We start from the raw sequence: 12,161 nt of genomic DNA on the forward strand, positions 1-12,161 counted from the left end.
TTTAAAATAAACAACAGCAACAGCGTAAATATGCTTAGCTGGGAAGTAAGACCACTCTACTCATTCATACCAAGAAAAACTTCATCAGATGCAATACAGAGAGTGTAAATTTCTGAGATCCTATTCTAAAAAAAAAAAAAATCACTGGGAGAAAACAAAAAGAATATAGTTCTTTTCCTGTTAAAAAAAGATAAGCAATTGGTGCAAAAGGGAGAGAGACCTGTCAGTCTGCCTTTCTGCAACCTTCCTGCTGATGAACTAGCGGATGAGCACAGGACAATGGGTCATGGATGGTGGTGAACAGACTTGGTGCACTTAGACCATGTCTATTCTGACTATTTGAATTATACAGACACAACACAAAAAAAGAGATTATATAAGCAACAGTGGAATTTCACAACTGAACGCAGGTGATGCTGTCCTGATAATGTCTCACTGCTACTTTTTCTTGAATTAGGAGCAAGTTCTTGAAGATGTTAAGACCTGGTGCCTGTCATCAAGTACTTACGTAGTCATCCTCATGCAGACCTTGCTTCTGAACAGAACTTTTCACCTCCAGGGAAAACTTCTCAAACTCAGGCTTCACGGTCCTCAGCAGAGTGACGGTCTGGAGGTATGAGTATGCCTTCTTAGCTTCAAGGTCATGTTTGTCTCCTCTTCTCCATGAGCCATTTCCTAAGGGGAAAGCAAGCATATTTCCAATGCCAAATTAGGTACCATTACAGGACTGCCTTCCTTTTCCCACCCAGAAGCCCCCTCTCCTGCACCCTGGGGACATGGCAGAGTACAGGGAAAAACTGAACCTGCTCCAAGATGTACAGTGAACTGGGCAGGGAGGAATGGCTGGTGGGAAGTAAATGTGCAAACAGACGACAACTTTACTCCCACGCTGTGCTTGCTTATTTTTAAAGGGTGGGGTGAAGTCTAAGCACAAGAAGACATCTCAGAACAAAAAAAAAGTGCCAGATCTCAAACACAACAATATTTAAGTTAGAACAAATGAGGAAGGATTTGACCACAACGTTTTTGTTATGCATCACTCCACCAGCGACACTCCTGGACAGTCAGTAAGGCACCAGTAAAGTCAATAGTATGATCATCACCCTGAATGGGAGGCAGTTGGTGAAGTTACTTCTCCCACTGAGGTCAAGGAGAAAACCATGTGTGCAGTGATTGTCAGACCAGCCTACTCTTAGTGGAAAAGAAACACTTAGAAATAACATGGGATCCTGCGCCTATGCTTATTCACGCGTGTTTTGTATCACAGGGGACCAATTTAACTCGGTATGCTGGTTCTGACTGGGTTAGAGCTAATTTTCTTCACAGTAGCTAGTATGGAGCTATGTTTTGGATTTGTGCTGAAAACAGTGTTGATAATACAGAGGTGTAATTATTGCTGAGCAGTGCTTACATGGAGTCAAGGCTTTTTCTGGCTCCTCACACCACCCCACCAGTGAGTAAGCTGGGGAAGCACAAGGGGTTGGGAGGGGACACAGGTGGGACAGCTGACCCCAACTGACCCAAGGGATACTCCAGACCATATGACATCATGCTCAGCATATAAAGCTGGGGGAAGAAGAAGGAAGGGGGGGATGTTTGGAGTGATGGCATTTGTCTTCCCAAGTAACTGTTATGCATGATGGAGCCATGCTTCCTGGATATGGCTGAACACCTCCTGGCTGATGGGAAGGAATGAATGAATGAATTACTTTGCTTTGTTTTCATGTGCAGCTTTTGCTTTATCTATTAAGCTGTCTTTCTCTCTACCAACAAGTTTTCCCACTTTTCCAATTCTCTGCCCCATTCCACTGCGGGGAAGTCAGCGACCAGTTGTGTGGTGCTCAGTTGCTGGCTGGGGTTAAACCATAACACTCAGACCACCAGTAAAGTAATCAGATTTTTTAAAAGCTGAACAAACTGGTTGATAATTAGCAGAGAAGTTCTACTGCCTAACAGGGCCTGACCTTAGTAGGTGCTGAGACCCTGATCCAAAGCCTCAAGAGATTAGTGGAAAGGTTCACAGTGCCCTGGAGCAAATTTTGTGCTATTCTACATAAATTACAAGTAACAGTCCTAGAGGGAACAATGGTAGCCCTAAGCAGTGTGCCTTAAAATGCTTACAAATAATTAAAAACTGGACAATTATTTTATTTTTCAAACAACAGCAACTAACCCCATCATGGCTAAATAAGCCAAGATGAAGACTAATGCTAAACTCCCAAAGGTGACCCAGATGCAAATGGGACCCTGATATGAGAGAGGATGTGGCTGCTTTGCTTGGGTCAAGGACCATGGTGTCATTTGGACCAAGAGAAGTGGTTTGGGAGTGGAGATGCTAATGGAGATGGAGCCCAGGTATCAAACCCATGGTGCTCCTTGCACAGCACTACCTGCTGCACTGCATGTCTGCAAGAGCAAATTCATGGACAGACCACCTCAGTCCCCTCAAATCAGGTGAATACAGAGCCTGTGTTTTGTCCTCCCAGTACCCCCAGCACTGCTGCTGGGATTTTTTTTTTTTGACCATAAATGTAACTGAAGAATTGCTCTGCTTCCTCAGAGAGCACAGGGAAAGTGAACTGCACTTCTCCAGAGCACAAATCTTTCCTCCTGCTGCTTTTGACTCCAGGGCAGCTCCTGTCACTCCCAGCAAAAGGCATGAGGCACAGGAGTACCTGGGCCCTTTTATCTATCTTTTTGTACCCCGGGAAAGCCTTATTTACCACAGCTCAGCAGCAGCTAGGACTGTAATCTTTATAAATATCATGAACATTGCTAATTCTTAATATCTTATCTTTTTCCTTTTTTTTTTTTTGAAGTGATTTCATTCTCTTAGGAAGAAGATCTGGATGCCTTGGTTTAGGAACTTCCTTCCCAGTATGAAGTTTACCCAGTGAAATTACTTACACCAGGACCCTATTCATCAGACCTGACGGAAACAATGGAGAGCAACTAACAGCCCACCATCTGGTTTTGCCCTCAGAGGCAGCACTCTTCCCTTCAGTGCCTGCATCTTGTCCTTGTTACTTCTTTCAAAAAAACAGAAATGCACATCTGGCAATTGTAAGCTAGCATGTCTTGCTAGTTTCCCCACAAGAGGGTACAAGTCCTGCCAGAGCCTCAGAACTGAAAAGCCTCTGCCCGAAAGAGAGGTGCAGCATTCAAGAATTAAGGCAGCGACTACAGAATGGAGGGCTTTGCTATAGCTTTGCATTTACAAATGAGGTTGGCTAAAAAAAGTGAGATTATAGTCCAAAAAAATGGTAGTGTTGGAACAATGTGAGTAAGTTTCTGCCCTGGACACTATACACTTTTATTTTAAAAAATCCTGACACTGGGAGCAGGGAAGGTACACTTGCATAACAGCGTTCCCAGAATAATTTACATATTTAAATTCCTTCATGGATTATTTTGCAGGAGGTCGTCTTGCCACAGTACTTATGTGCAATTATTGCAGCCTTGACATTTAATACGCCTGCTCTTCCGAAAAATTAGAAATATTCAGAACAGAGGGCAACAACAAACTGCAGTGTGGTCATCTAGACTTAAAGGCAAAGTGCCAATTTGCCAATCACACACACTTTAGTATCTCTAGGCACTGAGAATGAGGAATTTTGGGGGAATTTCTCTATATTTCTCTTTTATGCTTGCTTTCCACAAGTAATGACCATCTGCACACAAGTCAACTTTTGATGCACAGTCATTTCACTCTTCATGCGAAACACATCCATAAAGAAATAGAAAAATTGGTTTAAAATAATTATTACTTAGAAATGTCAGGAAATGCCATATTCTAACTACACTACATCAGAAGACAGAAAATTTTCATAAATCCCTTGGAAAAACTACAAGAAGACTGGACCACCTGTGATGCAAAGGAGGATGGTGCTGAGGCTCCCACATGACTGCAGCGCAAACAGGTGTTGCCCCCATCACCGTGCTGCACAAAGGTACCATGCCAGCATGGAACAGCACTACCCTCTACACACCTGAACAAAGTGTTTGTCTACTGGGGGCTGTATCCCTGGGGAATACCCATCCTACATCCGCGGTGACGCCAGGGTCCCTCCTGGGGAAAGGTACTGAGCCTGGGGATTGCAACACTGCCTCCTGCAACCGCCCCTACCTCCTAGCAAATACCACCCTGGAAAGGAAAACCACTCCAAAATGCAGCAGCCCACCTCCTGCAGCTGCTGCTCTCACATGAGCATCCCCTGCTCAAGGGGAACTTTGGGTACCATCTGTCCCAGCCAGCTTCAGTGCTTCTCAGATAGTTACCCAGCGCTCATTTCAGCCAAGGCAAGGAAACCATCAGTTGTAGAGGATGAGATTCATCTGAGCCACTGCGGACACCCAAGGATAAGGTGAATTGCTGTCCAGGGGTGCCAACTTCTCTCCTGTGACTCCTAAGGGAGCCCAGCTCACACACAGGCTTGTACCTATGGCCAGATGGATCACTTCTAACGTATTTCTATGCTGTGAGATGAAATGCAGCAGTAGTGCAGTGGTAACAAGCCACCGCCGCAGCCAGAGGGGCTATTCAATCAGTGGTTTCTAGTAAAGTCAAGGCTGCAAAGCTCCCAGGGTCTACAAAGAGCCAAAACTTCAGGGTTTTGAGACTGCTTATATGGGTAGACCTTCAGGTTTTTGCTCTGGTCCTGATTAAGGCTGCAATGCCAAATGGTTTTGCTTATGCCACAAGGGATCCAGTCACTCCAAATTCAACTCAACAAAAAGAAAACCTTGATTCATTGCCTTTGATCTTGTTCTGCAACTTTATCTTTTAGTTATTTAAGTTATTTCCTGGCAAAATTTCGCACTTCTTCAGCTAACCTAGACAATACATGTAGCAGTATATGTACTCCTGTACACATCTGTATCTCTGAATTTAAACAGCTACACACGTTCATTATAGAGCTTTTCCACAAACAGCACTGTTTACTATGAAATAATCTCAGAGGTGGTAGACGGATAACAAAGTTTATACAAAAGAATTAAACTTACAAATAACTGATTTATAAAACAAAATACATCATACTTTTGTTAATTCAGTTGTTCCTGTTGATCAGCTTTTTGAGGCTTGAAAGAAAGAAAAAAAACGAGTTTTCCTTCTCTCAACTCCACTTGGTTTTCAATCTGAAATGGATTTGTTATTGCAGTGGATTAGTTAAGGCAGCCTGCAGGGGGGAAATTATTTTCTCTGCACCTGCAAAAGAGGCTGCTCCTTTCAAAAGCCATGTTGACACTTCAACAAAACCTAGTCCCCAGGCATGAACTTGCCTTAGCTCCAAGCCATCTGATTGTTCCAGTATTACATTGAGTTTAACTGAGATAGCTGTAGCAGCTGAGTGCAAGTTTAGTCCTTACCATGAACTGCCATAATATCAAATGTAACTGAATGTAAGTATATTTCAAAAAGCAAATGTATTTAGTTTACATTTTAAAGTCATGCTTTAATTTGACAAATCTGATCCTTTTTACTCAGGGGTGGAATTAGCCACTTTAATCCACCCTGCTCTAGTAAATTTGGACTGTCCACGTCCCACTCAGTGCTTTCCCTTCAACACAACACTGCTGAATAGTTTTTGCAGGTGCAGTTTCTGATCAAAAGCTGAAACAAATTAAACTTGTGGATCCAGCAGCACAGAGATGATTTCTGGAGACCCAGGACCTGCAGCTGCCCTATGGTGCTGGCCATTGCTAGTGCCTCCTTCCAGCCAGGTATACCCCTGCCCTGAGATTTGGCAGTCATGAGGCTGGAGATGGTGCAAGCCACCTACAGCTGAGCACACACTGCAGCATGGGGCACCCACACCAGGCTGACGTAACCAATGTCTCCATCTGGTTCTGCTTTCCCCTACAAGTAACTAAATAATGCCTGTAGTGTATCTGGGATCTTGTGAGCTATGAGATCTGTTTTATTTCCTGCGATATCATAGCCCAGGTGGAAGCTAACTGCAACAACAGGGAGACACAGTGGTGTATTCTGGGACCGAGTGCTGCATATTTTGAGGCTAACAAACCTAAAAATACTACCAGGCTTACAGAAGACTTTGCAACATACTTGGGCAGGAAAAACATTACCAAATGATGAGCTGTTGAAGAGTTCAATATTGAAAAAAGCGTAGTCCCCGTTGGTCATTCCTTGCCGATGAGCAGCCAACATGATGTTCCTGATTGTGTCACCGCTGGCACACATGATTACAACTGGTGGAAGAAAACGAGAAACACAGATAAGCAGTTCAAGAACTTCAGGGAACAGACTGTTAAGCATGAACGCTGCCAGACACAGTGACCCCAGCTGTCCTCCCAGTGTTGCCACAAACATGACAATGCAGATGGCAAACAAAGCTGATTTCCCAAACAGCTGACAGAAGACAGGTACCCAACACAGAGAGGATTCCTCCTTCCTTGGCTCCTCTGAAAATAATTAAACAGAGCTGGTGTGTGATCTAAGATTTTTACCCCTGCAACATGTGATAAGTTCTGCCTTCAAATTTCTTCGGCTGCATATATTCGTAGAGTCAATCGCAATCACAAGCCTCCGTTGTTACTTCTAAATGGATAGGAAACAATTGGAGGATGAAGAATTCAGGTGATACAATGACACTATCATTTTCATTTCCACTCCATTGAAGAATTTGATATAGATTCATCTTGCCTACCCCTCATCTATCTAAAATTTAGGTATCTGGTCTAGAATTTGTTGCCTCTCCAAAGTTAATGGAGAGCAGCATCTCTGCAGTTGTCTAAGGACAGTGGTATGAATCTGCCCAGAACATGACCTTCTCTCCAGAGACTATAAAATAAGCTTAGGCAGTGACCTTTGATGACATGCTTAATACTCAGAAATGGGACAAGCAAGTGCCTCTTTCTGAGGGTGAAGATTAAAAGTAGTTGCAAGATTAAATGCCACAGAGCCTCATTTATCATATACCACGAGCTAAGCAGGGGCTCTGCTGCTACAACGGGACCTACAAACCTGCCGGTGTGCTCCATGTGGGCACCATGATCCACACTCTGACAACTGTGGTTGAGAAGTCTCTTCCCCAACCTGCTGGGCAGGGGGGACTACTCCACTTGCTGCCCCTCTCCTCTGCAAAGGGAAAGCAGAAACACGGGCGAGACCTTCAGCAATGGGGAGACAGCTCCCACACTGAGCACGTTACACTACAAACTTTCATACAGGTTCACAAGACTATGGGTATGGATCTACTGACATCAGAGCGAGCAGCAAAGTATTGCACCAGTGCGTGCTTTGGAGCTATATCCCGCAGCAAAAGTCATAAGAGATCCTGTCGGGACAATGATTTGAAGCCAACTGCACACACGTTTCCAAGAACACCGTCACGCATGGCAGGGCTCAAAAGCTACAACAATGTATGCAAATATTTTCACCACAACAATAAAACTGAATCAAAAACACATTCAGCTTTTCTGGGTAGAAGTGTTTGCTATTATAAGAAATGAAAAGGCCAACCAGGCCAAATCTTTTTACACACAATGAATCTTTTCCCATCACTTTTCTGGTTGGATGCCACCACAGGCATAAAGCTCCAGATGCGCTGCTGGGGTGAGTCACATTCGGTACATCCCCACACTTCAGGAGAGTTATACCATGCATAGCTCTGTCCTACTGATTATGGCAGAGTAATATAATAATTTCCAGAGCAACAGAGCAAGACTATTTCACTACCATTGTGAAGTATATTAGCATGAAGGAAAAGAAGAAGAAAGAAAAATTTCTCACAGTAAAATTTGAATCAAATCTTTTCCAGATGCACATCAGGAACAAGTTTGTCTCACTATTCCTAATTTCAGGATAGGTGAGAGATTTCCTTTTGAAACATTTCCTTGCTGTCCTCCCAATTCTCCCTTGACTTCACCCTTATAATTCACATCTACCATGAAATCGTAATCTGTAGACGGAATCAAAGAGACTCCCACAACACCAGTAAAAGACCTTGAGCAAAAGAAAAAAAAAAAAAGAGTGGGGGAAAAAAACCTACTTTAAAATACATTAAATCATCTTTTGTAAGCCTCTAAAGGAACATAAGGGAAGTAATAGTAACTATTTGGATGTGGTTTTTAACCCAGCAGGAGAATAAAGACTACATATTTAAGATTCTGAAGCAAATAAACTATGGACATGTCTCTGCAATCTTCCAAAAATGTAAATTATGTGTATTTAATCTGCATCTGTACCTTACTATTGTGTACATACAAATATGTACGTGCAAACACATACAAAATGTTCTCCCTTCAGTATAATACATGCAGACCACAGTAATTCTAACACCAATATTCTGAATTTATTGACTAGGATTATTGACTCATCCTGCAAATACTTAAAGAGTTTAATTCCAGTTAAAGGAGTAAGCTTTCCCTTTACTACATGCATCCCTTGGACTACGTGCCTATGCAGAACACATTTAAGCACAGTCCTGGGTTTGCGATCCTTACGGTAAACATATCATACGCACAGCATCACGTCTGCAGCATGGCTAACCAAACCTTCAAGGGAGCCTGAATTACTAACAAAATTCATTAAAGACTTTTATCATTGTATTTTTCATCACGATTTTGTTGTGGCTCTAAGGCTTGAGTCTTCTGAAGCAGCTCCAGGGACTGAACAGGCAGCCACTGGCAAACACAGGTGCATGGTTGAGCGTGCCCCTGCTGCCCAAACTCCCAAGAGCTCAGTGCACAGCCCCAGACAGCAGCAACCTAAGCCATGGGGCCAGCCTCTGCCGCCGGTCCCCACCAGCCAGCTGGTAAGGCAGCTTCTTTCTCATCCCTGGGAGAGTGTCAAGCCCACTCCCAGTCAGGCAGCTCAAGGAAGCCCAACCACTCAGGTGGGACCACCACCAGCAGCAATCTCTGGAAACAGAGAAGGTGCAGGGTCAGAGCCCAGGACAGTGTCATGGTAGGTGTGACACAAGAACCCTTAAAAACTGCTGAGAAAACCAATCAACCAAAAATGTTTCCAGAAGGTGCTCTGGACAGTGCCCCATCACCTGCAAACCCTGTTGCCCTGCTGGGGAGACCTCCAAGGAGACTCCAGGAGAAACAAAGACCTCATCTGGTCAGCTAAGGCACATGGTGCATTCTTCACTTGATATATGACTTCTATATACTGTGACAACCTGAAAGATGCCGTGAGCACAAGGACCACCCCACAGGCCCAAGGGAACATGCCAAGTGAGTCCCGCAGTCAGTCTTTACAGTCCGAAAGACACAAGTGAAGACAGAAGGGCCCCACTGGCTGCATTCTGCAGTAGTGGCATGAGCCAGAGGACAAGGGAAGAGGGGAGATGGAGGGAGGGACACCATGGGGCATAAGGGAGGGGAAAGAAGTAACACAGAGGGCTGCTTTTGTTCAGTCATTTGCAAGTTACAGAATGATGCAAGACCAAAGGTCTCAGCTCAGCAAAGCACTTAAGCCCAATCTGAAGGCAAGCCTCTCTTCCCCGACTGTTTGTGCAGGCTGAAGAGTGGGACTGTCTTTAGCCATCAGTCACGTTCCCACAGCACAGCCACAGCTCCCTGTGGCTAAGGGTGAACACTTGCCTTTTCCTGCTGTAAGCATGCTGTTATGCTCTTAGCATCAGGGAATCCAAACACACACACACACACAAGTTACACTGATTAAAAAAGAAAAGCATCTTTCCTCACATAACATTTTCCTCTAATAGTTACCCACTTCTTTCTCTCCATTCAGTATATTTCCCTGAATGGTACTTACTAGGAAAGCTCTATTTCAAGCACCTGCTTCAGTGAATAGAAAATTAAAAAAGCATATGCTATTGGACCTCGGTTATCTCACACACGCTCCTGCGCACGTTAAAGATTTTAACATCAACATCAGCGGTGCAAGGCTGCTCCGTGCGCAGCCTATGGCACCATAACACCAGCTGTGCCGGTCACACACGGCATGATCTTCATCAGTCCAGATTTGATGCTATTTAACATTCGGCAGTGAGGGATGAAAAACTTGTACAAAGCACTTTGCACATCTACGCCTCTTCCGGAAAACTGCTAAGGGCTTTCTTTAACGTGATCCTGCCGTCCATTCCTGGAATACACCTTTTCCTTTTTTTGCAATAACTTACTGGGGAAGCCTATGGCGGTAAGAGCCTCTAACAGAAAATGTTCTTTTTGGTAAGCCCACGTATCCACACATTGCTCAGCGAGATCTCACTTAAAAACACATCTAACGACAAATCTGCATGTCCCAAAGCACTTTGAGCATTTTACTACTTCATGATGCAGAGCCAGTCCATCCGGCCCAGGGGTGACTTTCCAAGATGTTTTACAAGCCATTTATCTCTGCGGTATTTTTCTAACAGTTGGCGGCAACATTACTGCACACACTCACGGGTTTCGCATCCACACATCCCCCGAAACGTCCGCTTCCCTGAATGCATTTGTTATTTATGAGGTACTCAATGGGACTTCCAACGGCAGGAGCGGGGGAAAAGGATCCCCGTGGCAAGACGCAGCAGGGTGAGAGAAAACACCGTCGCACAGACTCTGAACTTGCAGAGAATCACTGCAAAAATCTCCGAGAACAAGCAACGGATTTGCTGCTCCGCAGATGCGGGCGATTTGGGGTAACCCCGACGGCCGGCAGAAAGCTCATTTCTTGCCGTGCCACAAAAGCGCGGTCCCCGAAGGCAAGCCGCCCCGCCCGCCAAGGGAGGCAAAGCCCTAACGCGCCTCCGTGGTCGCCGGTTTCGCCCGGGGCAGCCGGTCCCCGGCCGGCGGGGGATGCCCGGCCGGGGGATGCCGGCACAGCCCCGCAGCGCGTCTCCCCCACGGGCGGACACGGGAGAGGACCCTCCCGCCCCGGCGGTCCCAGCGCCCCGTCCCTCAGCCCGGCCGCCACCCAGCGCCGTCGAGGCGCCCCGCCGGGCGCCACTCACCCCTCTCGCCGGTCTGGAGGGCGCGGACGACGTCGTCGAGGTCGAGGTGTCGGCTGCTCTCGTCGAAGCTGTGCACGGCCATGTGGAAGGCCTCCTCCTGGAAGACCACATGGACGCCCTCCATGGCGAAGTAGCAGCTGCGCTCGGCGTTGCTGTCGCTGTAGAGCAGCGTGGCCCGGCTCCACTGATGGTGGCGGAAGAGGGCCAGCAGCATCTCGCCCATCTTGGCGTAGGCGGGGGCGACGCGGGTGAGGTGCGAGTACTCGCCGCCCTTGGCGCCGAAGCCGGCGGCCAGCGCCCCCGCCGACAGCATCGGGACGTCCCAGTGCGCGGCCAGCCGCGCCACCGGCGCCGCCGCGTACTCGCAGACGGGCCCCAGCAGCAGGTCGGGGCGGCGGCGGTGCAGGGCCACCATGTCCACCAGGCTGAAGAGGGCGCGGTTGCCGCACGCCGAGTCCTCGTAGGTGAGCTGGAAGGCGTAGCCGGGCGGCAGGCCGGCGCCGCTCTCCCGCAGGCTCCGCACCGCGTACTCGATGGCCGGCCGCACCCGCCCCAGCGAGAAGAGGTACGCGTCGTCCTGCGGCAGCAGCACCAGCACCCGGATCAGCTTCTCCTCCTCCGCCGCCGCCTCCGCGCCCGCGGAGCCGCCGCCCAGCGCCGCCCGCGCCGCCAGCACGCAGCAGAGGCTGCCGAGCAGCCAGGGCGGCATCGCGCCCGCCCCCCCGCCCCGAAACGCCCGAGCTCCGGCGAACTTTTCACCCCCCTTGCCCGCCCGCCTCGAAATTGTTCGGTCGTGCTTTATTTCTCAGGTGTTTGGCGAATTCACAACCTGCCCCCCCGCCTGCGGGTTACAGACGGAGCATCGCGGCTCTGCTTTTCTCGTTTTCTTATAGATAGATTATGATGATGATGATGATTAGCCTTTTACCCCCCCGCCCGCCCCCCCCGCCGCCGGATCCCCCCGCGGGGCTGCCGGGCTGCGCCCTCCCCGCTTAAGTAGCGCGGGAGCAGCGGCGGCTTCTCCGCACGCCCGCCGCGGCGCGGCCGGGTTTGTGCGCAGGGAGGAGCCGGCCCGGGCGCTCCCGCCCGCCCCGCCCGCCCCCTCCGGCGGCCCCCCTTTATCCCCCCGCGCCCGCACACCTCTCCCGCCGGCCGGGGCAGCGGGCGTGGGGAGCGCCGAAACCGCGGGGCGCGGGGTGTCCTTACCGCGCCGGTAACCCTCACGTACCTCCCGGC

At 48.0% G+C, this 12,161-nt stretch overlaps 1 protein-coding gene across 4 annotated transcripts in view; it reads right to left on the reverse strand.

Moving 5' to 3' along the window:
• Positions 1–11,835, reverse strand: part of NPR3 (natriuretic peptide receptor 3) — a 50,105-nt gene extending 38,270 nt beyond the window's left edge. For 3 of the 4 annotated variants that reach the window (XM_074931864.1, XM_074931862.1, XM_074931861.1), the window contains exons 1-3: positions 10,926–11,835; positions 6,085–6,207; positions 509–675 (exon numbers count right to left, since the gene is read on the reverse strand). In XM_074931864.1, the coding sequence (XP_074787965.1) occupies positions 509–675; positions 6,085–6,207; positions 10,926–11,634 (999 nt within the window). In that variant the 5' untranslated portion in view covers positions 11,635–11,835. The remainder of the gene's footprint in view (positions 1–508; positions 676–6,084; positions 6,208–10,925) is intronic. The other variant, XM_074931863.1, reaches the window with a different exon arrangement.
• Positions 11,836–12,161: the final 326 nt, after the last annotated feature.

This window comes from Athene noctua, chromosome Z (genome assembly GCF_965140245.1).
Source record: "Athene noctua chromosome Z, bAthNoc1.hap1.1, whole genome shotgun sequence".
NCBI classification, from domain to species: domain Eukaryota; kingdom Metazoa; phylum Chordata; class Aves; order Strigiformes; family Strigidae; genus Athene; species Athene noctua.